Here is a 25,017-nt window from a genome sequence, read left to right as displayed (position 1 = left end):
AAAGCAAAGCTATAATAACAGCATTATCAACCATTGCAGTGGAATAGACACTGTGGTTAACTTGTATATAAGCTTTACATACAATTGCCACACACTTTTTGTGTGTTTGTGTTAGAGAGGGAGACAGTATTCCTGCTAACTGAGCATTATATTTCATGCAATTGATTCCTAGTCTATAGCAGTTAATTCACTGTAAATCTGCTATGCAGTATCTTTGGACCAAAAGACTATTTACTCTTCTTATGATAATAGACTAACTCTCTGGTTTATGGGAGAAGCATCTACCTGGAATTATTGAATCATTGGAAGAGACCCCAAAGGCTATCCAGTTCAACCCTCTACCTGCAATTCATTGCTCTGTGTCCTAGTCTCTGGAAGAGCAGAAAACAAGCTTGCCCCTCCACAATGTGACATCTTTTCACATTTTTAAACTTGACTATCATGTCCACACTCATCTTTTTTTCCCTCCAAGATAAAAGGATACAGATACAAATCAAGAGTATTCATTTGGGAGAATTTAAGAAGCCACACTAGATGCTATCCTTGAGTGAGACCTTCCTTTTCACTTATGCTTCCATAACCAAAATTGGGGAAGTGAAAAACTCCCCCTCCCCCAATGGCCTGTGGTTCCCCATTGCCTCTGAGGATATGCTATATTTCACCATATTCCCCTCAAGTTTTTAGAACTGCAGATACTTTACAAAGATGCTTTACGGCACTCACTTCCTCTTTTGGAAAAAAAGAACTGTATAGACCAAGGGTCTAAGGCAGCGTTTCTCAACCTCGGGGTTGGGACCCTTTGAGGGGTTGCAAGGTGGTGTCGAGGAGTCGCCAAAGACCATCAGAAAATGCAGTATTTTCTGTTATTCATGGGGGTTTTGTGTGGGAAATTTGGCCCAGTTCTATCCTTGTTAGGGTCCAGAATGTTCTTTGATTGTAGGTGAACTATAAATCCCAGCAACTATAACTCCCAAATGTCAAGTTTATTTTTCCTCAAACTCCACCAATGTTCATGTTTGGATATATTGAGTATTTGTGCCAAGTTTGCTGCAGATCCATTACTGTTTGAGTCCATAGTGCTCTCTGGATACAGGTGAACTACAACTCTAAAACTTAAGGTTAATGTCCACCAAACCCTTCCAGTATTTTCTGTTGGTCATGAGAGTTCTTTGTGCCAAGTTTGGTTCAATTCTGTCATTGGGGGAGTTCAGAATGCTCTTTGATTGTAGATGAACTATAAATCCCAGCAACTACAACTCCCAAATGACAAAATCAATCCCCCAACCCAACCAGTATTCAAAATTGGGCGATCCAGTGAATGAAAATACATCCTGCATATCAGATATTTACATTACGATTCCTAACAATAGCAAAATTACATTTATGAAGTAGCAACGCAAATACTTTTATGATTGGGGATCACCACAACATAAGGAACTGTATTAAAGGGTCATAGCATTAGGAAGGTTGGTCTAAGGGAATAGTAGGAATTAAGAGTACCTCAAGATACTATGTTGTTTTTGCTGCTACCCGACAAATTTAATATGCTGTAGGCTTCAAGCTGTTCAAAGTGGTCACAAGTCTATTACACACTGGACCTCAAGTAGAAAATGCAGACCACTCAAGAGCCCACTGTGAAAATTTTGCACAGCACTTTGCAGATAAAGTAGCTCATATCAGCTCCAACCTGAATTGTGTTGTTGAAACATTTATAGTGGATGGAACCTTGAGTCCTAATTGTCCAGTATGTGTTTGATTCTTGCCTTTCCTGCTTTATCAAACAGGCAGAAAAAGAATAACTGAGTGGATAAAGGGGGTAGTTATTACCTCCTTACAACAAGGCAGCAATCCAACTTGTCTAAAGGAGATAATTGTGAGGCCGCTGTTGAAGAAGCCATCCCTGGATTCTTCAGTAATGGATAACACCATGTAACACATTTTTGTTTCTGGGTTATAAATGTCATTTCCTAATTGATTCTATCATAAAAACATGGAAAATATTTATTAAACTGCAAAAAACTTTGTTTTTGCGGGGCATCCTGCAGCACATTTGCTATAGTTTTTCAATGAAATAAATATCTCATAGAGTCTCAACCAATTTAACATAGTTTGTGGGAGCCACAAAAACAAAGTTTCTGAAAAATAACAACTACTTTCAAAGTAAGTACCGCACAATTAAGCAGGAAATAACACTTTCAAACCAGGAACAGAATTTGTTCAAATTTTGTTACATAGTATAATTATCAACCAATGTCCAGCCTACTATTATGGGGCAAGGTACTGAAAAATACGGTGGTCAACTCCAGGAGTTTCTAGATCAATTCAATCTGTTTCAAAGCCTGGTTATGGGACACGGACAGTTTAGGTTCCCTTGATACTGGGAACTGGATGTGGGAATGGGTCCATATTGGTTCTACTGGATCTTTAAGTTGCTTGAATACCATCCACTGTGGCATCCTTTTGAGATGGGACTTATGAAGTCCTGTACTATAGTGGTTCTGTTCCCAGAAGGTTGTGCTGGCAGACTTCAGTTTGACCCCCTGGCCATTGGGGTCCCTTGGTACTCTGCTTTGTCCCCATGCTATTTAACTGGAATGAAACCACTGGGTGGGTTCATTTGGAGTTTTAGGGTATCATGCCAGAATCGTGCAGGTGGCCGACATCTCTATTGTTTGTATCACCTCAATCTAAGGAGGCTGTTCTGGTCCTAGACCAGTCTCTGTCATCAATAATAAACTGGATGAGGGCAAAGATATTGAAACTATCCTGATAAGACAGAGGTGCTTCTGGTCAATCAAAAGGCAGATCACAGAATAGGAATTTAGCCTGTGTTAAATGGGGTTACATTCACCATTGAAGACACTGGTTCAAAGTTTGGGTGTACTCCTGGACCCAGCTTTGAATCTGAAGGCTCAGGTTTCTGTGGTTGCCAGAAGTGCCTTTGCACATTGTTTCTTGAGATGCCAGACCTGTCCAGTCTGGCATATACAATAGTTACATCCTATTTGTACTACTGTAACACATTCTTCTTGGAACTGCCTTTGAAGAATATTTGGAAACGCTCAATCAGAGTAGGTTACAATGATCATGCTATGACCCTGTTGCAAGAGCAACATTGGCTGCCTGTTTGTTACGAGGCACAATTTAAAATGCTGATTATGACCCATAAAGCCCTATATGGCTCAGTTCCACGTTATTTGTCATGTTGTATCTCTTTCTATGAGCTGTCCTGAGATCAGAGATCATCAGAAGAGGCCTTTCTCTCGGTCTCACCACAATCACTATCACTGTTGGTGGAGATTGGCGAGAGGACCTTCTCTGTCTTTACCCCTGGATTCTGGGCCCAGAATGTCCCCTCCTTGTTGTCCTTCTGGAAGCAGGCTGAAATCTTTTTGTTCAGACAGGCTTCTAAAACAGAATGTACTTAAATAATGGGATGGGTGGTGCTGTCCTGTTTTTAACAAAACTGTTTTAGATGCTTTTATCTTTTCATGATTTTTATTCTATTGCAGAGCCCAACAAAAAAAAAATCTTGGTGGCTTGGGTTTTAGGCTTGGGTTTATTTGGAGGTGCTGATTCACAAAATCACATTGGATAGACCACATCCACTCTAGTTTCTTAGATGTGGTTATTATGATTCTTTATAGTCGACAGATGACGACTGATCTATACCATATGTTCTGCATCTCAAAACCTAGAGCTGATAGGGGAAAACTGGTGCCATTTGTGGCACTACAAAGTCAGATATACCCAGAAACAGGTTTAACATTTGAGGCACCAAGTGTGTTTTGGCCAGTGTTATTGATGTGCTGAATTATTTTAATTCTGTAAATAGTTTAATTCTATTTTACTGGATTTTTTATTGTTCTTTTAAATTATGAGACATTTTGAATCCCAATTTTGAAAGAAAAGTGAGATATAAATAAATGTCGTCGTCATCATAATCCAAGATTAACAAATTGTTCATTTGCTTATACTGATTAAGATAGAAATATTATTTATAAACTGATGGTTACCACACCTGGGAGGAATAACAATGCATGACTGTTCTTATGGCACAGCCGTAACCTTTCTTACTTGTCACTTCAATTATGTGTTCAGGTTCTCTTATATTCTTTCTTCTTTGTGCTGGGGCAGCCTAGAGCAGTGTACTGCAAAGATGTATTGGACATAGAACAATTTTCAACTGTCAAGGGAGTAAACCTGGACCAAACAGATGATGATTTCTATTCCAAGTTTTCTACAGGCTCCGTATCAATTCCCTGGCAAAATGAGGTAAATATTCCTACATATATAAGTGTGTATATGTATTCACTTTTCAGCATTTGGCTGAGATGCTGGGCCGTATATTCTGTTTGAACAAGCAATTGATCACCACTCAAAACAACTTTCTACACCTCTATATTCTTCAGCTATGTTAAAACCATATGAATCTTTCAAACTTTAATGAATAGCAAATTAGTATTTTAAGATTCTCTAACTGACCTTCTTTCCAAGACTTTTTGCACACTTTAGAGTTATCTGTCTTCAAGACATGTCTGACGTATTACAATCCTATCCTAGTGTTTTCCTGACAAGATGCATTCACTGTGATTTGCCATTGTCTTCTCTTATGAACTCATCACATGGAGGCCAAGAAGCATATTTTCCCACTTCTTGGCATTGCCAGCATGGAGTCTGATGACACAGGGCTACTTCCAGTAGGACTCCACTTGGCCCATCATATGACACAGGGCCAGTGGGACTCCACTTGGCTCTGTGCCAGCAGCACAGAGACTGGAGCCCTGAGGTATCAGGTGTATACCCAACTCCTCATAGAAGAAGTCAGGGAGGATGTAGGAGACAGCCAGGGACAGCAGAGAAATGTTGTGATCTTATGGCCAATCACAGTAAAGAGACAAAAAAGTACACTGGCTCACTGTTTCCCCTGCTAGACTTGTTTGATTAAAAAAAATGGTTCAAAACTCGTTTTGGATGTAGGGGCTGCTGGTGGTTCGATTCTAAAATCAATTCCAATTTTCACAGAAAAAAATTCAAAACTTTTTGAAACTTCCGAAACTTCCGAATCCTTTCAAAGTAAAGACCACCCAATGAAACAGGAAATAACACTTGTTTTACTCCAGAAAAGGGGGGGGGGGCAACGAGAGGAAATTCATCCACTCTGGTTTAAAACGCTTCCCAGGCTTGAGGCAGAAGCAAGGAGAGAGGAGAGGGAGGAAATTCATCCACAATCTTTTAAAATGCTTCCCAGACTCGAGGCAGAAGTAAGGGGAGAGGAGAAGGAGGAAATTCATCCACTCTGGTTTAAAACAGCTTCCCAGGCTTGAGCTCAGGCCAGGGACCAGAAGTGGGGAAATTCTGAATAATTTCCAACTCACTTAATGCTTCGTAACAGAAATGGCGGAAAAAGCTTCAAAGGGGCAACGGGACTTCCGGTTTCCTTAAAAACTTCAAAATCGCTTCAAAATGCAAATCTTTCTGAATGTATTCCGAATTACAAAGATTCCGGCTGAACCTAACCATGCCTATCCCCGCTGTCCCCTGCCTTCTCAGCCTCCATGTGATGAGGTCCTTAGACTGAGTTTCTCAAGCTCACCTATTAGGTTTCCATTGCTGAGTCCTATCCCAAAACTGAGACCACTTCAGCACAGTGGCTCTACCCTATATTTTGCTTCTTTTTTGTTAATGATTGAAAATTGAAAATTAAAAATATATAAAATGTTTGAATACTTAAAGAGGTATGCTTTAGAAATCAGCAAGTTTGGGTTTGCCTCTTCACTCATATTTCTGCTACTCTCAGCAGTACAGTTTCTTCCAACTTTGTTCCATAGCACAACTGATCAAGCTCACAAGCACACATTCAGCTGGTTTCATTTGAGAACAACACCCATGCACAAGTGAACCATGATTATTTTTTATTATTCCTAAATGGCAGTTAGGAATAGAATACCAAGTCAGTGTGAAAGAAAGGGTGATGATTAGGAAGTAGGAGATCATTTTAGCTACTGAAGAATAGATCTAACATGGTAAATCTTTTGTCATTTGTAGCAGAGATAGGAGTTGGGTGTCCCTGCAGATATCATCCAGAATAGCTCTTCTTATAACCCTGTATTCAGTAATAAGATCCTCCCATTGGTTTGGTGCTTCATATTCAGGCGCCATATAATAGGCATTCACTTGAGTAGAAATTGCATTTTCTGCTTTTGCGTAGACATTTCCAAGCATGAAGCTTTTGAATTAAGTAAATTCATGTGTGTATTTCTCTTTTTCTTTTCAGATGATAGAAACAGAGTGTTTTAAAGAACTAAATTTGTTTGGACCAAATGGTACTATTTCACCAGACCTTAACAAAAGCTACCCACCAGAACCACCGAAGAAAGGATTGTTACATAGAATATTTAAACGTCAGGTGAGGGACTCTATTGTTGCATGAGCAAAAGCTCTTCTAAATGCAAATAGGTTTCTCATACCGTACAATGTGAATATTGTGGCCAAGGCAGTGTCTCCCATGGGCAGTTTAGGAGGAAATATATTATTAATAGAAGGACCTGAATTAAAATTAGAGATTTACATTTTGAAATCTCATCACTTTTTGACATCTTCTCATTATTGTATGTTATAAGCAGGACCGATATTCACAGTTTCATTTATCTATGTCCAATGAAATATTTATTCTCTCAGCATTTTCCTCCACTCTGCAATATTCTTGGGCTAGAAATTCTTCATTTCAGTGGGGTGTATATAGGGTTTGTACTGTATATCTATTTGCAACTCAAAGTGAGTTCCTCTAGGTAAATATATACTTACTTAGGCAATCCCTCATCCAAGTAAGATTGTCCTCCAAATGCGGTGTCCGTAGGTGACTGTGGCGCCCTATTCTTTCTCTCTCTCTCTCTCTCTCTCTCTCTCTCTATATATATATATATATATATATATATATATATATATATTCTCTTGTCTGAAAATGATGCTGTAGTAAATTCTTGATTTTTTTCAAGGCCATGTATATACACCATCATCCCCCAAAGTGTGTATAGTAACCTCATTTTAAGCTCATATCTATATATGAAAACAACCTGTTGGCTTGGGGACAGACTTAAAGCCATGGTCTTGTTGACTCGGGCATCATGTATCCAGGAAATGGATGCTTTAAGACAGTGGTTCCCAACCTTTGGTTCTCCAGGTATTTGGACTTCAGCTTCCACAATTCCTAACAGCTGGTAAACGGACTGGGATTTCTGGGAGTTGAAGTTCAAAACACCTGGAGGACTAAAAGTTGGGAACCACTACTTTAACAGATATGCTCCTTCATCAGGAATGATGTTATATAATGTGGTAACACTTAAGCACTTCCCTCTCAATGGCCCCAAATTTTGCTTTGGTGTTTCAGACCCCAATCTTGGTGTGAAGGATGGAATAGTAGTAGTCAGCAAATTAGAAACGAGCAAAGACTTTGTCCTTCTCCTGATTTACTACATAAGGAACACCTTCTAGGGGAATCTATCTGTGAGTTTAGCCAAGTCTGTTTGTTGACTACACGAGTAGCTGGCAGGTTAGGTTCATCAGGGAGAAGGATCCCTCTTTTAGCAGCCTTTGCTTTGTTGTGATGCTTGTGTAGCATCACAGGGAAACTGAATTACATGAAAGCTAACATTTTTGTTCTGGATCTGAAACATAATGTAGGACAGGAAAAAAAAAAAAACATTCACTGAGATTTCTACCAGCAATAGTGTTGCCAGGTTTTCAAAAACAGCAATAAGAGATAGCTGAAATTCATGAAATGCAATGTCGACCTTCAGGAAGCAGCTATTAAAAAGTTTGTGTTTTATTTAGATTTACAAATGTTGTCTTTTAAAATGAATGGGGGAATTGTACCTATCAGAAAAGAACATGCCCTTAAAATTTAATGATAATTCCCCACTTTTTCCTGTCTGGACCCTGAGCCACAGTCACCAGCTGAGTTAAGTCTTATGCTACTTCTAAAAGGTAGTCAGGCCTGGATTAGAGCAAGCCAATGATGAGGAGTTGCCAATAATACATCTCTTCACACTCTCACTTTCCCATGTATCTATCTTCACAAATAGAGATGCTAGTAAAACAGCTGGAACTGAGCAGTCCTTGCTGCATGGAGCCACAAAGTTGGGAAATAAAGGATAAGGCACATCCATATGTGGCAGTGGTTTTCAACCTGTGGGTTCCCAGATGTTTTGGCCTACAACTCCCAGAAATCTCAGCCAGTTTACCAGCTGTTAGGATTTCTGGGAGTTGAAGGCCAAAACAACTGGGGACCCACAGGTTGAGAACCACTGATAAAAGGAGTCACTGGAAGGTGGGGCTAGAACACATGGTCCATATAGCTCTCACATATTCTTCCAAATGGCTGCAAGGAGCTAGAGTACACCAGGTCTTTAGTACAGTGTTCCCTCACTTATCATGGGTGTTATGTTCCAGGACCACCCATGATAAGTGAAAATCTGTGAAGTAGAGACAAGGCATAGGACTGCCCCCTCCTAGAAGTTGCTCCGCCCACTCATCTCTCCCCCTCTCTCACTCATTCAATCCCTTCGCCTTCTCTTTCCTCTCCTCTTTCCCTCCCTTGCTCCCTCTTTCCCCCCTCCCCTTGCTGGAACCGCCCTTCTCCCTCCCTCCTTACTTCCCCACTGGCCTGGAGCTCTCACCCAGTTGCCTGAGGAAGAAGTCCTGGCAGAATCTGCCTTGGCGGCCCTCTCCGCGACCCTCGCCAGCACCACTTTAGCTAGGCTCCGGGAAGGACGGGACTCTTCGCCATGCCTCCCTCGCAGCCCACCACCTCCACCAGCCAGGCCGATGCTTCCAGCTTCTGGGAAGCACGTAAATGTCACTTCCCATACGCCAAGGGGTTCCTGGCTTGCCCCCCCCTCCCAGAATTTGATTTATTGACCTCATAATGCATTATTCTTTTAGGTGTCCATTTTCTGATCCGATGAATGGGGACACTACAGAAGATACACAAAGTATTATGTTATTGTTGTTGAAACTTCATTGTCTATTCTGTAGTGAATGGGGGCACTACAGAAGAGACAATGTTCCCTCACTACTTGTATATTTTAAATTTATATTTTTTAAATTCATATTTTTTGGAAAACCACAAAACAGCGAATCCGTGAAAAGCGAATTGCAAAGTAGCGAGGGAACACTGTAATCCTTAAAAAGCTATGAAAGACAACTTTGAAGAGATGAGTAAAAGCTTATAATTTTCTCCTGCAAGTTTGCTGTCAATTCAAAGACTGGAGAAGTTACTTGTTTGCCATTCCTTCTTGGGAGATTGTGGGAGCTGTAATAAGAAAAAAAAATCTTTTCTAAGCTTTAGATTGAATACATATTCTTCTTACAGTTCATATGATGGGGGAAAGGTCTGGAAATCTCATTCTTACCCCCGCCTTTCCCCCTTTTTTATCTCCTTCAGCATCAGAACAATTCCAAGAGTTCTCCAAATGCAAAGGCCAATTTGAATCATCATATAAATGCCAACCATGTAAGTTCAAACTCTACTGGAAGCAGCTAGTTCTGCCTTGACTTTTGTGAACCTGCACTTGGCATCCCTCCACTATAACATACGGAGCTTCAAGGATGAGAGAACACCTGCCATCGAGCTAGAAGATCAATAATCTCCTATTTCGGGAGAGTTTTCCCCCTTCTCCATTCCTTCCAGGGGAGCTTCCCAATTTACCAAGAAATTTCCTCTCAGGTCTGTTTTTGGAGGTGGCACTTGAGGTCTCGTGACTCAACGTTGTCTCTGTAGGACATTGCAATAGAAATCAGAGTCTGACAACTTGCACGTATTTAAAATCGCATCATAACTAGAACTGAATTTTGTCCTTATTATTTTTAAAGAAAAGGTTTTGTAAATTTCTCTATTGTCTCAGTTTACATTTTGTACATTTGTATTTAAATGAAAGTCGGACTTGGGGATGTATATTTTCTGAGCAGCAGCTTGTAAAGCCATCTGTTTTAAGATTTTTTTTTTGTTTTTAAAAAACAAACCAAGAAAAACACAAAGTGATCAAGACTTCCAGAGCCTCGAAATGAGATGTTTATTTTTATTTTTGTGTTGCCGATGTCGAAAATTAGTCACACGTTCCTTCTTTCATATCAGTTTTATTGATACAAATTTTTATTCTTTTTCCATTGATTGAGTTTACAGCAACACTGCAGATAAAAGTGTCTTCCCTCTTTTTTCTTAAAGCCTTTCATTTAATGCAAACTCAAACATACAGTCAAGATTCACCATCTCTAAGGAAACTAATACACTATACCTGAGGTACATGGGACCAGCATTGTTGCTATTTGCACTTTTTGTACTTAGGTTGCCCTGTTTATGTTTGTTGTTAAAAAGTCATCCCTGTTTAAAATCCCTCCTCTTCTTTTTCTCCCCCTAAGACGATTTTCCAGACTTTCTGTTATTATTCCTAGAAAGAGACAAACAAATGTACATGATCACAAATACAGGTAGATACCTGGTCTCCAGGTGAGAAGTTCACCCTTTGCTGCTCCTCCCAAGAAGATACCAAAGGGTTGTCTTGATATATTTGTCTCTTCAATATTGTTTTTACCAATAAGTGGGTTTGTACAAGTCTCTGGGGAGCGAGAGGTGTTGGGTATGTACTCATGTGCATTTGACTCCTAAGTTCCCATTGCACTGATTTACAAGTAATCCTGGTTCTCACCCTTGTACACTGCATCCCATGGGTATGAACGTAATTAACATATGTATTTTCAAAGGCTTTCATGGCCAGAATCACTGAGTTGTTGTGAGTTGGGTTGTATGGCCATGTTCCAGATGCATTCTGATGTTTCGCCTGCATCTATGACAGGCATCCTCAACCTATGTGAGACCTCACAAATTCTGAGGATGCCTGCCATAGATGTAGGCGAAATGACAGGAGATAATGCTTCTGGAACATAGCCATACAGCCCGAAAAACTCACAACAACCCAATAATTAACATACGAAGAGCCAGTCCTCAATATTTCTTCCTTTATAGAAGCAACTCCTTGTGTTCTGGTTCTTTTCCGGCTCACAAACTCAAAAATTGGCAGAAATGGAGAGGATTAAAAACCATGTGGCTCCATTCTTAATAGCTGCCTCTTTACATAACAGTAATTCTTTTATCTCTCATCATCTTTCCCCTCAAAACAACAGAGACAAAATGTTGGTATATTTTATACCCATGCCAAATAATTGGGTAGGGGGGTATGCATTATGGATTTTTGTGACTTTGGGTCACTTTACTTAGGTCTTTTGGGTTCATAATGTGTAAATTAATTATATAGATTCTTTTTTTTAACCCTGATTGGATGAGTTAATCTTTTTACATTAGGATATAATGAGGAATTAATAACAATACAGTTGCTTGTGTACAAATATTCATGTATAATATTTTAAAGGGGTTTTTTTTTTTCAGAAGAGCATTAGAGAGAAATGCTCTTTTTTTACTGTGATCATATGGATAAAAAGTTCATTTGTGCAAACTTTGAAAGATCTTTCATCTCCATAAGCAGAGAGAAATTAAACATGAAAATAAACATGAGTTGTGGTAAATAATTTGTACCATATCTACTCTTCCACATTAAACTAATTGTTAAATGGCAAGTGAAGGATTATGCCCCACTGATTCAGGGGAGCCTCTAATGGCACAATGGATTAAACTCTTGTGCCAGCAGGACTGCTGACCAGCAAGTCAGCAGTTCAAATCTGGGGAGAACGGGTTGAGCTCCCTCTGTCAGCTCCAGCTTTACAAGGATGGTAAAACATCAAAAACATCTGGGCGTCCCCTGGGCAACATCCTTGCAGACAGCCAATTTTCTCACTCCAGAAGTGACTTGCAGTTTCTCAAGTCACTCCTGACACAAAAAAAAGGGGGGGGGGTATATCTTAGTGATACTGTTGGCCTGAGGATATTATGTTTTCTTATTTTAAAAGTTATTTTAGCCATAACAGCAGAGTTAGGATATACCTTTGTAACCAGAAGGAGGGCACAATCTTTCAGATATTCCATAAAATACATAATGTTCTAAAACCGCTTTTGTTAGGGCTTCTTCTTATGTTATGTTTGAAAGATTAGCTGTGGATGTGTTTAAATGAAAATTTGTAAAATGTAGTAATTTGGGGGCCTAATATACTGCTCAATCTTACATGGTAACATATGAAAATCTGAGAGCAATTTAAGACTTCTGCAATTTTAGAGTTTACACCAGTCATGGGCAAATTTCGTCCCCCCGGGTGTTTTGGATTTAGAGTTTACATCAGGGTTAAGCGGCTGAGGAGGGAAAGGAAGAGGCGTGAGGCTGTTAGGAATTGTGGGAGTTGAAGTCCAAAACACCCGGAGGGATGAAGTTTGCCCATGCCTGGTTTACACTATGATATATTTAAGAAGATGTAGGGCAGATATGAGAAATCTCTGTGTTGAATTCTTCCCCTTATATAGAGTAACATCTTTCATTTCCCAAATCTTTGTATTTCAAGGAAAGTCACGTTGACATCCTCCAGAATGGTCAGGTGTCAGACACAAAATCTGGGGAGCACTGGCTTGGCTACCCTTGAAATACTGTATTTCTTTGCAGTAGGAGCCAATGTTGTAATCAGGGTTAAAGAAACACATCATCTAATGAAATCAGGAAATGAGATTACACAGGAAAGGGTGAGAATGCAACAGAGATAAGCCACTTACATTGGCAGCAATGTGTTATTCACAGTGGCTACTACAATTCTTCTTCATAAACCGAATTAAGATGCATTTGATTCTTTGCCCATAATTTCACTTGCAATCAGAAACATACATGTTTCTTTTTGTCTTGGCAGATTTTGTATAAGTGTGCATGTTACACAGCTTTGGATATTTTAGAGCCTAAGCTAGTTGGTTTCTCTTCTTTTCTTCCTGAAAATTGCGTATTTCTATGCCAGCTTGGCTACTGACTTTGCTCTCTTATACGGCCCTGCACTGGAAAAAAATGAGTGTCAACATCACACTTCTCATATATATCCACCAAAGCATGTTTATCATATTTGCAAAAGATCTCCAATAATGACTTGTAAAAACTAAATGTTATTAATGTGTTGTCAAAAGCTTTCATGGCTGGAATCACTGGGTTGCTGTGAGTTTTCTGGGCTATATGGCGATGTTCCAGAAGCCTTCTCTCCTGACGTTTCACGTATATCTATGGCAGGCATCCTTAGATGTTGTTAGGTATATCCACAGCATATTACACAGCATATAATTTGAAAACACAGAAATGCTGGACCACTCTAACAATCACCATGTCAAACTACACAGAGAAGCCACTGAAATCCACAAGAATGTGGAATTTCAACAGAAAGGAAAAAACCATGAAAATGAACAAAATCTGGCTACCAGTATTTAAAAAACTCTAAAATCAGGATAGTAAATAAAGAAAAACACACTGAAAATGGGGGAAACCCAGACATGAAATAATCAGTTCCAGCTAACACCTCCCAATAAAGGATTTCCCCAGGCAGCAATCAGCCAGGCTTTGAAGCTACTAGGCCATTCAGTACTAATCAAGGTGGTCTCCAACTTGCCTCCAATAGACAAGAGTTATTTCTCTCACCCTGGACCTTCCACAGATATATAACCCTCCCTTGCTTCGTTTCCAATATTCCTCACAACCTCTGAGGATGCCTGCCATAGATGTGGGTGAAACATCAGGAAAGAATGCTTCTGGAACATAGCCATATAGCCCAGAAAACTCACAGCAACCCACTAAAATTTATTTCTTCATCATTCCCAAATTCCTGTGATAGGACCAGATTGTATGCTTTATGTGTTGTGTGATTGTCAATGTAGGCACTTTTTCTGTTGCCAAAACAAAAAAAGCATCAATAACAAAAGAGGGCATAGATTTGCATAATATTTATATTTATTTGCAAATTTAAATGGAACACAATGCATATTTTTGGGCAGATCTGTGACTGGAGAACTGTGAGCCTACTCAGTCTAATGTGCAGGTCTTTTTCAGTTGATGATGGGCACAATATCTCTTCCTAAACTTATGTATCTTCAAACTGGACAGCCTCTCATATGGAGGACACTTCCAGAGGACTGTCTTCTATAACAGGACTAACATATTGGTTGATACAGAGCAGTGCATGTTGATTGGAAATAGTGAGCTGAGAAGTAGGAGAAGTTTAAGTTTGGGTGATACATCTGCTTTTACAATACTGCCCACTGAACACAAGGTTTTTACCAATTGAAGGTGCCATTTCCTCTTCTTGCTCTGCCCAAAATATACAATATATATATAAAATAAACAATATTTCAACCTCTTATTTTATCTACATCCCTGACTAAATACTCTGAAGGGAAGAGATTCTGTCTGATCTCTGAAACTAAGCTGGATAGGATTTGGTTAGTATGGGAGGCCACCAAGGAATACACAGATGAAGGCAATGACATTTGCCTTTCCTCAGCATTTCCTTTTGGTTCCATTTGGACTCCCTTTTGATTCTTCTTTCCAAAAAATATCATGCAACAATAAACACAAATCTGGCTGTCTCACTGAGCTTAAAAAGAACAAGTCTAAGTCAATGAAAGCACACTAGGAAACTTCTATAGTTGCTCTATAGCAGTGTTTCTCAACCTGGGGGTCAGGACCCCTGAGGGGGTCACAAAGGGGTGTTGGAAGTCCCTTAGAAAACACAGTATTGTCTATTGGTCATGAGAGTTCTGTGAGGGACGTTTGGCCCAATTCTATCCTTGGTGGGGTTCAGAATGCTCTTTGATTGTAGGTGAACCATAAATTCCAGTAACTACAACTCCCAAATGTGAAGTCTATTTCCCCCAAACTCCACCAGTGTTCACATTTGGGCATATTGAGTATTTGTGCCAAGTTTGGTCCAGATCCATCATTATTTGAGTCCATAGTGCTCTCTGGATGTAATTGAACTACAACTCCAAAACTCAAGGTCAATGTCCACCAAACCCTTCCAGTATTTTCTGTTGGTCGTGGGAGTTCTGTGTGCCAAGTTTGGTTTAATCCCATCATTGGTGGAGTTCAGAATGCTCTTTGATTGTAGGTTAACTATAAATCCCAGAAACTACCACTCCCAAATGACAAAATCAATTCCGTTCCCCCAACCCCAAATTTGGGTGTATCAGGTATTTGTGCCAAATTTGGTCCAGTGAATGAAAATACATCCCACATACCAGATATTTACATTGCGATTCCTAACAGTAGCAAAATTACCATTATGAAGTAGCAATGAAAATAATTTTATGGTTGGGGGTCACCACAACATGAGGAACTGTATTAGGGGCTCATGGCATTAGAATGGTTGAGAACCACTGCTCTATAGAGTTTTAACTTGTGGATCCAGACTCCTTCAAGAAAATCCAGGAAGTCTGAATTATTATTTAACTGCCCCACTAATTCTTCTCCAATAATGTTGGTAGCTTTTTTTAGTAGTAACATAGTTCTCCTACAGCAATAAACAAACAGTTTAGTGCCATTCTGTAGAATGTTATGTGCTGTAAGACCCATTAAACTGGAACCCTTGTATTCTATTATTCAAAAACTCCTCTTTTGCAAATGTTTATGTCATTCAGATTTATTATTTTCACCTCATTTATAAAAAAGGCAGCATGGAGTATGCATCCCTTGTTCATTAGACTCTTGAGTTTTCCTTGTTTTTAATCAGATCAGTGTCTCTGTGATAAATTATTTTGGATCAACATAGTGATGAAGTTGTAGAAATGCTATGCTGTCGTTTAGAAGATGAGCATTTATTATTGGGTTGAGGTGCCTGGAAGTGTTGAGGTAGATAACTCCCAGCAATCTTTACACACATGCACACTATGAGTCACACCTTGTTGAGAATGACAACTACATTGAAGTCATGGTGCTCCAATTTAACCTGAACATTGTGAGGGAGCTGAAACTTGAGGGAGGTTGAGTGTCCCTCTCTCTGGCCCTTCAATCCTAGTGTCCATGAACGTCTCTAGAATTTTAGGTACGCTGTCTGACTTTTTTAATAGGAGAAGCTTGATACTGAACTTAGGACGTTCTACACCAGTGGTTCTCAACCTGTGGGTCCCCAGATGTTTTCGCCTTCAACTCCCAGAAATCCTAACAAATGGCAAACTGGCTGGGATTTCTGGGAGTCGTAGGCCAAAACACCTGGGAACCCACAGGTTGAGGACCACTGTTCTGCACACTTGAAAACTTTCCTATGTCCTGGTCCTTCTGATTTAACTGAGGAGGAGCGGGATGCTGAATTTATTGCGCTTCCTTTAGAACAGGGTGGGAGTTGTGTGGTTCTTCAGATATGGCTCGACAGCAATCAAGGAAGTTCCCGCTAATGTAGCCAATGATGAAGAATGCTGGGAGTTGCAATCTAGGAACTGGAGGACCATGCAATTCCCATCCCTGCTATAGACTTACCTTTCATCCTTGGTGCGTTTCTCGAGTCAAGTTTCAACTGCATAAAACAGTAGGTCTCAACCTGTGGGTCCCCAGATGTTTTGGGCTTCAACTCCCAGAAATCCTAACAGCTGGTAAACTGGCTGGGACTTCTGGGAGTTGTATTCCAAAACACCTGGGGACCCACAGGTTGAGAACCACTGACAAAAAAGGATCTCAAAAATATAATCACAGGCCATCTAATCCTTTGCAAATTTGACTCTGATTTTATTGAGTGATGTGTTTGCATCCCTGGGTGTTTGATAGCTCTTTTTACACATTCAAACGCACACACAACTAGATGAAGTGAGTTGACAACAGATTCTACATGTAATTTGATTTTGCTAGATTGATCAACAAGTTAGATCCCATAGATTTTAAAACAGGATAACACTCAAACCAGTGGATATTGCAAGCAATATGTCTATGAAGGCATGTGCCATATTCCAGTATGATATTGAAAATAATTAATTCAAAATTACATTTTTAATTACCAAAGTCATTACAAATCTCATCAGCAATTTTAAATTTTGTTTGCTTTTAATTGTTATGTGCCAATTATATTGTTATTTTAGTTACAACAGTCTCATTGCCATCATCCATTCCTCACAATTTGTAATAATTTTAAGTATATGTTTTTTTTTTAAAAAATCAATTGTAATGATTTAATGAATCGATTAATGGATTAATTCCATAACATGTTCTCAACCGTTTAATGATAATGAATCAATATTCTTCAACAATTTAACACTGATGTTTTTGTGTGAACAGCAATGTTTCCAGCTCTGCAAAGGATATTTTTAAGAACACTCCAAATGTGATGCTAAAGTAAAGAATCTCTCTCTCTCTCTCTCTCTCTCTCTCTCTCTTTATATATATAAATATGTATATTGGTAGGAAGCTAATATAATAGTAAAGATTTTTAATTTCTATTTGTGCCACAACTCACCTTGTTTATACATTAATGAAATTGTTTTACCTCTCCAACGAGGCAATGGATGTAAGTTCACAGTTGCATTTCTGAGCAATGAACACTTTCATGAATTCATGATGTACTTGACCATGGTAGACTGCCAATTAAATTATTAGACAGAGAGCCGTGTTAGGGCTAGGCTTACCACTGACTTCCATTTGAAAAAAAAAATATCACCCATGTTGGACACACAGCTACATCATGGCTCCAGTAAAATCCATATTCAGGAATCAATATTTTAAAACACTTCTCATACTGTAGTCTCTGTAAAAGAAGCAGACACTTCTAATGTAATAGAGCTTTTCATAACTTAATCAACCAATTATACATTTATAATAAATGGAACCAAATGTTCTCAAGTAGAAAAATTAGTGGCTGTTGGTATTGTAATGATAATAATAAACTTAAATGATAATACTTCTAGTATCCAAAGGATTTTTCATTTTGTTTTAATTTTCAGGGAGGGTTTTTTCTCACATTGTTCAATTAAAATAGTTTTCATTTTGAGGTTGTTACTGACAATAATGGCTTATGTGTTTTCTGGCTGCTTGTATATGTCTGATAATATTGCAGTGCTGCTGTATCTAGATCAAACCACTGTTTTGTTTTCCAGTTTTGTTTTGGAAAGGGTTTTTTTTTTTAGAAAAATAAATTCCTTTATTTAAGTATATCCGAGTGTCTGTTATTTTGGTATTTTTCAATTATTTAGATTAGTTATGTGCCTGTAACCAAACCTGATTTTTTTACATGTGTGAGGATGGGACCGCTGCAATCATAGTAGTTTGGTTACAAGAACCTACATGGATACAAAAAACCATGGATAATCATACCCCATGTTATTAAATGACGCCAACATGAACATGGACATGCTGAAGGGTGCAATTCATGTCATCATCATTTAAGAATATAAGCCATGGCAATCTGATGACGATGATGATGATGACAACGACGACGACGACGACAATGATGATAACTTTATTCTTATACCCCGCCACCATCTCCCCTAAGGGACTTGGGGCAGCTTACATATGGGACAAAACGTCCACAAAACATAAATACAAAGCAATCCATTGAAACAAAAACACAATTAAAATAAGAGCCTGGTAAAATATAACAATCCAGATAAAAGCACTATTAAAATAAAACATAAAATATAAAACAGCAGCATTGGAACTCAATCAAAACAATGCTCAACAAAATCAATAGCCAGTTCTACAATGGGCATGACCAGGCTATAAAAGGGCTGGGCATGGGATAATGCAAGCAGCGTACCATAGGGCTGGGGTATTAGATGAAGTGCAGATACTTATTTGTGTAACTATTGCTGGATCTACACTGCCATATAATGCAGTTCCAACTGCATTATATGACAATGTAGATCCAGCCTTAGTGAGCTGCACATTTATAGCCTTTGTTTGACATAGTCAGAAGAGGTATTCTCTGTCTCCTTGTGCAATATTGACTGCCCTCTAACCAAGCATTGGGTTGTGCTGCTGTAGTTATTTATTTAAAAGATATTAGGAATAACTGGACATCAGATGGCTGGACATCTGCAAAGTAACATGACCTATCTTCTCCTAGTCACCTCCCCCCCCCCCCCACCAAAGTCAGTAAATGTAGACACTTCACCTGCACAAAGTAGGAACATGACTACAAACAAAAAATGATCATGTTAAGATCATATATTAATTGCCATGAAATGTAGATGAGAGAACTCCAAGGCCTCCTATCATCAATAGCCATGCTCAGGATCTGCAGACTCAAGGTTGTGGTTTCTTTGATTGAATCTCTGCACTGTAATATTATCTTCTTCTTTTCCTATCGCCTCCCACTTTACCAAGGATTATAATGTCTAATAAGTCATGTTGTCTCATTATATGCCCAAAGTACAATAGCCTCGGTTCAGACATTTTGGATTCTAAGGAGAGTTGAGAGTAGATTTGGTCTAGGACCAATTGGTGGTCATTATCACGGTATAATTATAGTGATTAGAATGCTACATATATCTATGAGTAAAATGAGTAAAACAAATAAGTAAAATAATTAAAGAAGTGGTGAGTAGGAGAAATCCAGCACATTCACGCATAAAACAATGCATTGGTTTATTAAAGCCATACTTTTAGTTTCTTTCATTGCATTTGATAGTGGGCTCTTTGTATTTTTAGCAATAGAAGAACAGACTTCAATTGACAATTTTGGGAGGCCAATATGTTATTTTACCATCATTTTTAAGGAAACCACCATTTTTCTGATAATGTCCTGAAACATGATAGCATATGGGGAATTTTGGAATGGCCATAAGGAGTGACCACCAAAATCAGCTATCTTGTTTAGATAATCATAAAACACTTTATACATGGAGCTAATCAAATAAACACACTTTTGTAAAATCACAAAAAGGATGAAATATAGAAAATACTGAATTTTGAAAAATGAATGAGGAAATATTCATTATCCTAACATTTCATTAGTTGAGTTTGATAGGTCTTTCTTGGTTCATGTTTGTTGGGGGCAAAAGTCAATTTGTTTTGAAAGCTGTGTGAATTTCAAATCAAAACTCTGGGACAGCTAGATGTGTGATTTCAGTGTATTGCAGTGCATATGTGGTCAAAGACACACACTCACATAACCAGCTTCCAAAGTATTTGAGGACTAAACCTGTTTTCATGTATGTCTAACTGAAAAGCTTTTGGATCCTGCTCATAGTATGTATTTGAAGGTCAATCCAAAATAAGAAAGTCATATGTCATACAATCTCATGCCTTCAGGAGAAAACAATACAAATGGTTTTGCCACAGTTATGTGATTTAAAATTATATATCATTTGGCATTCTAAAATGGCCACCTGCCTCTGCAACACCATTGTTTAATTTTTCAAATCCCCATATTAAAATAAGTGGCTTTTTAATGCACAAACCATTTTCTAAGAGAAATGAAAAGGAGGTACAGTTCTGTACCCTTGTACCTGGAAGTGGGTCCCATTATACTTTGAGGTGCACAATCCTGAAAATATATGTTAGTTGTATTGTAAGATGTAGACATCTGCATGAAAGGTTAATTCCTTTTTGCTCATTTTTTTCTTAGCAGAACTTACAAGAGATTGGTCTAAATTCTCTTTTGATACCACCTAGAGTAAACCCAAGAAATCCATTAGTTTAATCTACATATTGGCTCAACAACAATTGATTGAATCATCTAGTATAGTTGTGACTAACCAACAAGATGCCACCCACTTTGTACTTGGGGATAAACCCATTGGTTGGAATCCTGTTGAGAAGTTATGAATTAGAATTAGGTAGTCCCAGTATGCCCATATCCAATAAAGCAGTGGTTCCCAACCTTTTTTTGACCAGGGACCCCTTTGACCAGGGACCACTGTCCAACATTAGTACCAAAAGGGTTATGAATAAATTTTTGGTCAACTTTAGATTCAGTTTGGTTATTTGGGCTGCTGATTCAGAAAATTGCATTGGATAGATTTCATCAGCTCTAGTTTTTGATACAAAACATATGCCATTCAGTAGTCACCATCTGCTTGCCCACAGAAAACCATATTTAATAATCTAGAGCTGATGTGGTAATAGTAATCTTTCATGAGTAGTCAGCCTCTTCCCTCCTGATATCCTCATATACCTCAACACTTTTTTGCCATTGTGGTTTTGAGGCAACAGTGTAGTAATTGTGAGGCCATGGACCATATTTTCATCCTTGTGGACCTCTGGTGGTCCACGGACCACAGGTTGGGAACCACTGCAATAAAGGGTGCATTGGGATTGATGTGCAATTGGACCAATGCATGATGACACCAATGAGTCCTGTTGTGTATCAAAACACTGGCTAAGAAGTGCCGGTACACTTCACAATTCACTAACAGGGTTTCTTAGCACCTCTGCTATGTAGCCAAGTATACATAAAGTTACAGAATGTACATTGTGATAAGGAATTCTGTCCATTGTGCTTATAATTCATATTTCTTATTGAGGAATTTGATATTTTAATTTGTTATCTTCCAATTATATATTCAGAACATTTTATATTACAGTAATCCAACCTGGAGATATCTAGAGCATGGACCACTATGGCCAAGTCAGACTTCATGAGGTATGGGTGCAGCCAGCGCACTGTGTAAAACAGAGAGAAGATATAGAATTGGCTAAGTAGGATAGCGTCGCTAGTGAAGAACTTGGGTCTCTGCTTGTTAGTGAGAAACAAATTGCTGATGACTGTGCCTGTGACAGAAACATTTGTGTTTTGAAGAGCGTTGATGCACAAAGACGCACTGCACTCAAGAGTCACAACAAAAGTTCATTGTTTTTATAAAAAGGCATTTATTTTGCTCCACAGGAAATGTATTGCAGCTTTTCGTTTATACGGCAGAAGGTAATGGGTGCACTCAGATAACATTGAGAATAGGGTAAAGCACAGATTTGATAACTAACATGCAGTTGTACTATATTGTACTGACAGCATCCAGCTAATGCCAGTTCATATACAATAGCTTACAATGTATGCTATATCATGAAAACATATTAATCTTATATTAATTCAGCCCATTGGTCCATGGTGTATAGTGCTGTCAACTCTGAGTAGCCATAGTCCTCTAGGATTTCACGCAGGAATCTTCCAACATGTTAACTGGATATCTATGGTACTTTTCTCCTAGTACTAACCAGACCTGACCCTGGTTAGATTGATATTATGGTGTAAAGTCTGAAGACTGAAATATCCGAGGTCTGCAACATCTACATTTTTAATTCTGGGCTTAAAGGAAATCATATTCAAAATGCAAATCGCAACATTGTGCCAAGGCTTGCCATTCGAAAAACTTCTTAAGTTTCATATACATGTTTCAGAGCTTATTTCTGACTGATAGCACCAAGGAAAACACATCAATACAAACAAGTATAAATTCATACGGTAAATGAGAAATAGTTATTTGAACTACTCAAAATAGGTAGATCGAGTTATTTAAATAAGAGTTTAGAATGAGAAATGTAGCTGCCATGTAAGAAATCTGGACAGAATGCAACCAACACTGAAGTCCATGCACGTAAGGTTTCAGAGTATAGTTGAATATTGATCATAGTAGACAGTACTGCCATGCATTGTCCTAGCATTTGGTGTATCATGCACCATAAGAAATGTCATATTTAGGTATGCCTCCTGAATATTAACAAAGGTTACTGGGTATCAATCCTTCTTTCTGAAGAATTAGTTCATTAATGTCTGTGAGCATGCATTGGTTATTCCCTCCGCACAAGCATTTCCAGGGGAGCATTGATGCTCAGAATCAAACTTTCCAAATAGGTCTTCTTACAGCATTCCGGATTGGTGCCTTCATCCTCTGGGCAAGTTGGCATGCTTTCGGGGATCTGGTCTGAATCGCAGGAGTCTTCAGACAACCTCCTGAGGATGTCTTGCATCCTGGCCCCACAGCTGTTTCTCCGCCTTAATCCGTGGCTGGTGAAACTGGGCTTCTGGTTCTCGTTTCCTTTTCCATTTGACTTTTTGGTGCCATAACTTCTAAACTCCATCAGCCTGTCATTGTAATGGTCTTGCAAAGTTGTGTCATAGAAAAAACTCTTTTTGGAGTGCCCTTTCGCAAAACGATCCATTGGATGGCCCAAGTTTCTGTTTAGGCTCATCACTCTTGTACTTGGAGAGTTTTCCAGTCTTGTTCTTCCCAGATCCTGAAGCACAGAGTTGCCTCTGGTATAGTGCCTCTGTTTTGGAATAAAAAACAAAAGGTATAATTGTTAAAAACAAACCTTTTTTTAAAGTCATTGAGTTTTATCCTCAACAATGAGAACCCCTAGTCTTATCTGTTCCCATAGCAAACCATACAAAACAATGAAAGCTAAGCCAAATAAAAGCAGACATCAAACCCAACACTGATGGGATTAAACTCCAAGAATATATCACCCAGTCTTTCCACTGGCTCTGCCAAGAGATTTATTCTGGGTGTAGCTTTTGTCAGTGGACTGGCTAATTACAATCAGCACCATATATTTTATGTTATTGTGTTGTATGATAAATCTCTTGGGTCAATAATATCATTTATAAATAATAGTCATATATTCCAAGTGCAACCCATGTCTGTTGCAGGGAAAGTGTTAATGGAAGAAGGCAGAGTTCTAAAAGTTGGCAAAGAAATCAATAAACATGAGAAGTTTATTGGTAGTGGAAAATGCATGAACCGCTGAAATCTGAACACATGCTTAACTCGCCCTCTGAAATAAATAGGATTTTGATGTGATTCCTGTTGTCTGGATGATAGCCATTTACATGACATTAGACACAGTAGATAAGCCTCTTGATGTCTTTGAACTAATAGAGCTTAAGTGTTTGGCTGAAGGCTGAATTCCATTTGTTTCAGTGGGATATAGGTTTGTTTGCTTTTGATGGATCACCTCTACATCCCCCTCCCCAAAATAATCTAGTTAATCTATCAGCTGAATATTTGTGTAAGCATTCTTGTGGTTGCTCCTTGAAATTAAATTACAAAGTCAGTGACAATCCATGACATTTATTTTGATCTAATGTCATGGGTGTGTGCTCAAATTATTTTCCTGGCGTAGTCACAACAAATCTCAAAAGTAACAAGGTGACTCTCATGCAAAACTCAATCAAGCAATGCTTTCCAGCATCAAACTCATAATTAAGCCATGGAATCTCCTTTTTGCCCTCCCAAGATTATTCTTTAATAAAAAGAACCATCTGAACCTTGCATATAATACATACCTTAATATCCTGGAAGCCTGGATATTCTGGGATACTTGGTAAGACACACATGCTCACACTGTTTGACCGTCTCCGTGACGTTAGCCGCCGAGACCGGCCCTTGGACAGATGGCATTGTCCTGCATCCATTGACTTTTCACTGTGGTGAACCAGTTTACCATCTTTGAGAATGAAAGCCATTGAAGACCTTCGTGAATAACTTTGCTCCATATCTGTTGCAAAGTTTTCAACAGCAAGCAAGCTCTGCCTCTCTCACCACCACGTTGACTTTCAGTTATTTAAAACTATTCAGTCGGCTGTGGTTTAGTTGTTTTGCACTGGTGACCACACAGAGGGTTGCAGGTATCTGTTTCTTAGGAATGGCTCTCTGTAGGTCTGACATGCTGTGGCTCTTGATGCTGTATTTATAGGTTGTCAGCTCTCAATGGTATGACAACATAGATAAGTCACCAACGTAAATGGGATTTAGGCATTTGGAATTTGCAGGGATTATGACAGCACTGCCTTCTGGTGTTAAATTCCCTTTGCCGTCAAACCACGCCAAACCTGATCCCAGAGCGAACATGATGATAATTAGATTGGATCAGATGTGGACTGTGTATGCAAGCAGAGCGCTGGAACACTCAAATGACATCAATGAACATAGAGCTCAGCCATTGAGACATTTGCTATTGTTTCCATCTTAGCAAAACATCTATGAGCTTATGTTGAAGGTAAGATAAGGCCAAAACATGAGCTCTACTAACCTACAGATCAAAAAAGTATACCAGTGCATGTGAGAACATACAGGGAGTTATAGCAGGCAGGGTCGTTCCTGTGTTTAATCTAAAAGAAGTCAAACAGCTGAGG

At 38.8% G+C, this 25,017-nt stretch overlaps 2 protein-coding genes across 3 annotated transcripts in view; one reads left to right on the top strand and one right to left on the bottom strand.

The window, feature by feature from the left end:
* Window positions 1-18,097, top strand: part of GRK5 (G protein-coupled receptor kinase 5) — a 256,986-nt gene extending 238,889 nt beyond the window's left edge. For both annotated transcript variants that reach the window (XM_060768524.2, XM_060768525.2), the window contains 3 exons: window positions 4,138-4,275; window positions 6,278-6,409; window positions 9,446-18,097. In XM_060768524.2, coding sequence (XP_060624507.1) covers window positions 4,138-4,275; window positions 6,278-6,409; window positions 9,446-9,544 — 369 coding nt within the window. In that variant the 3' untranslated portion in view covers window positions 9,545-18,097. The remainder of the gene's footprint in view (window positions 1-4,137; window positions 4,276-6,277; window positions 6,410-9,445) is intronic.
* A 3,638-nt stretch (window positions 18,098-21,735) lies between these two features.
* On the bottom strand, window positions 21,736-24,564 carry LOC132771003 (uncharacterized). The gene is made up of 2 exons (XM_060768526.2): window positions 24,169-24,564; window positions 21,736-23,150 (listed from the first exon to the last, which is right to left on the bottom strand). The coding sequence occupies exons 1-2, from the start codon at window positions 24,376-24,378 to the stop codon at window positions 22,671-22,673; spliced, it is 690 nt and encodes a 229-aa protein (XP_060624509.2). The 5' UTR covers window positions 24,379-24,564; the 3' UTR covers window positions 21,736-22,670.
* Between the last annotated feature and the right edge of the window lie 453 nt (window positions 24,565-25,017).

Source organism: Anolis sagrei, chromosome 3, assembly GCF_037176765.1.
Source record: "Anolis sagrei isolate rAnoSag1 chromosome 3, rAnoSag1.mat, whole genome shotgun sequence".
NCBI classification, from domain to species: domain Eukaryota; kingdom Metazoa; phylum Chordata; class Lepidosauria; order Squamata; family Dactyloidae; genus Anolis; species Anolis sagrei.
Note: the sequence above shows the minus strand (reverse complement) of the source record. Positions and strands in the feature narration are given on the sequence as shown.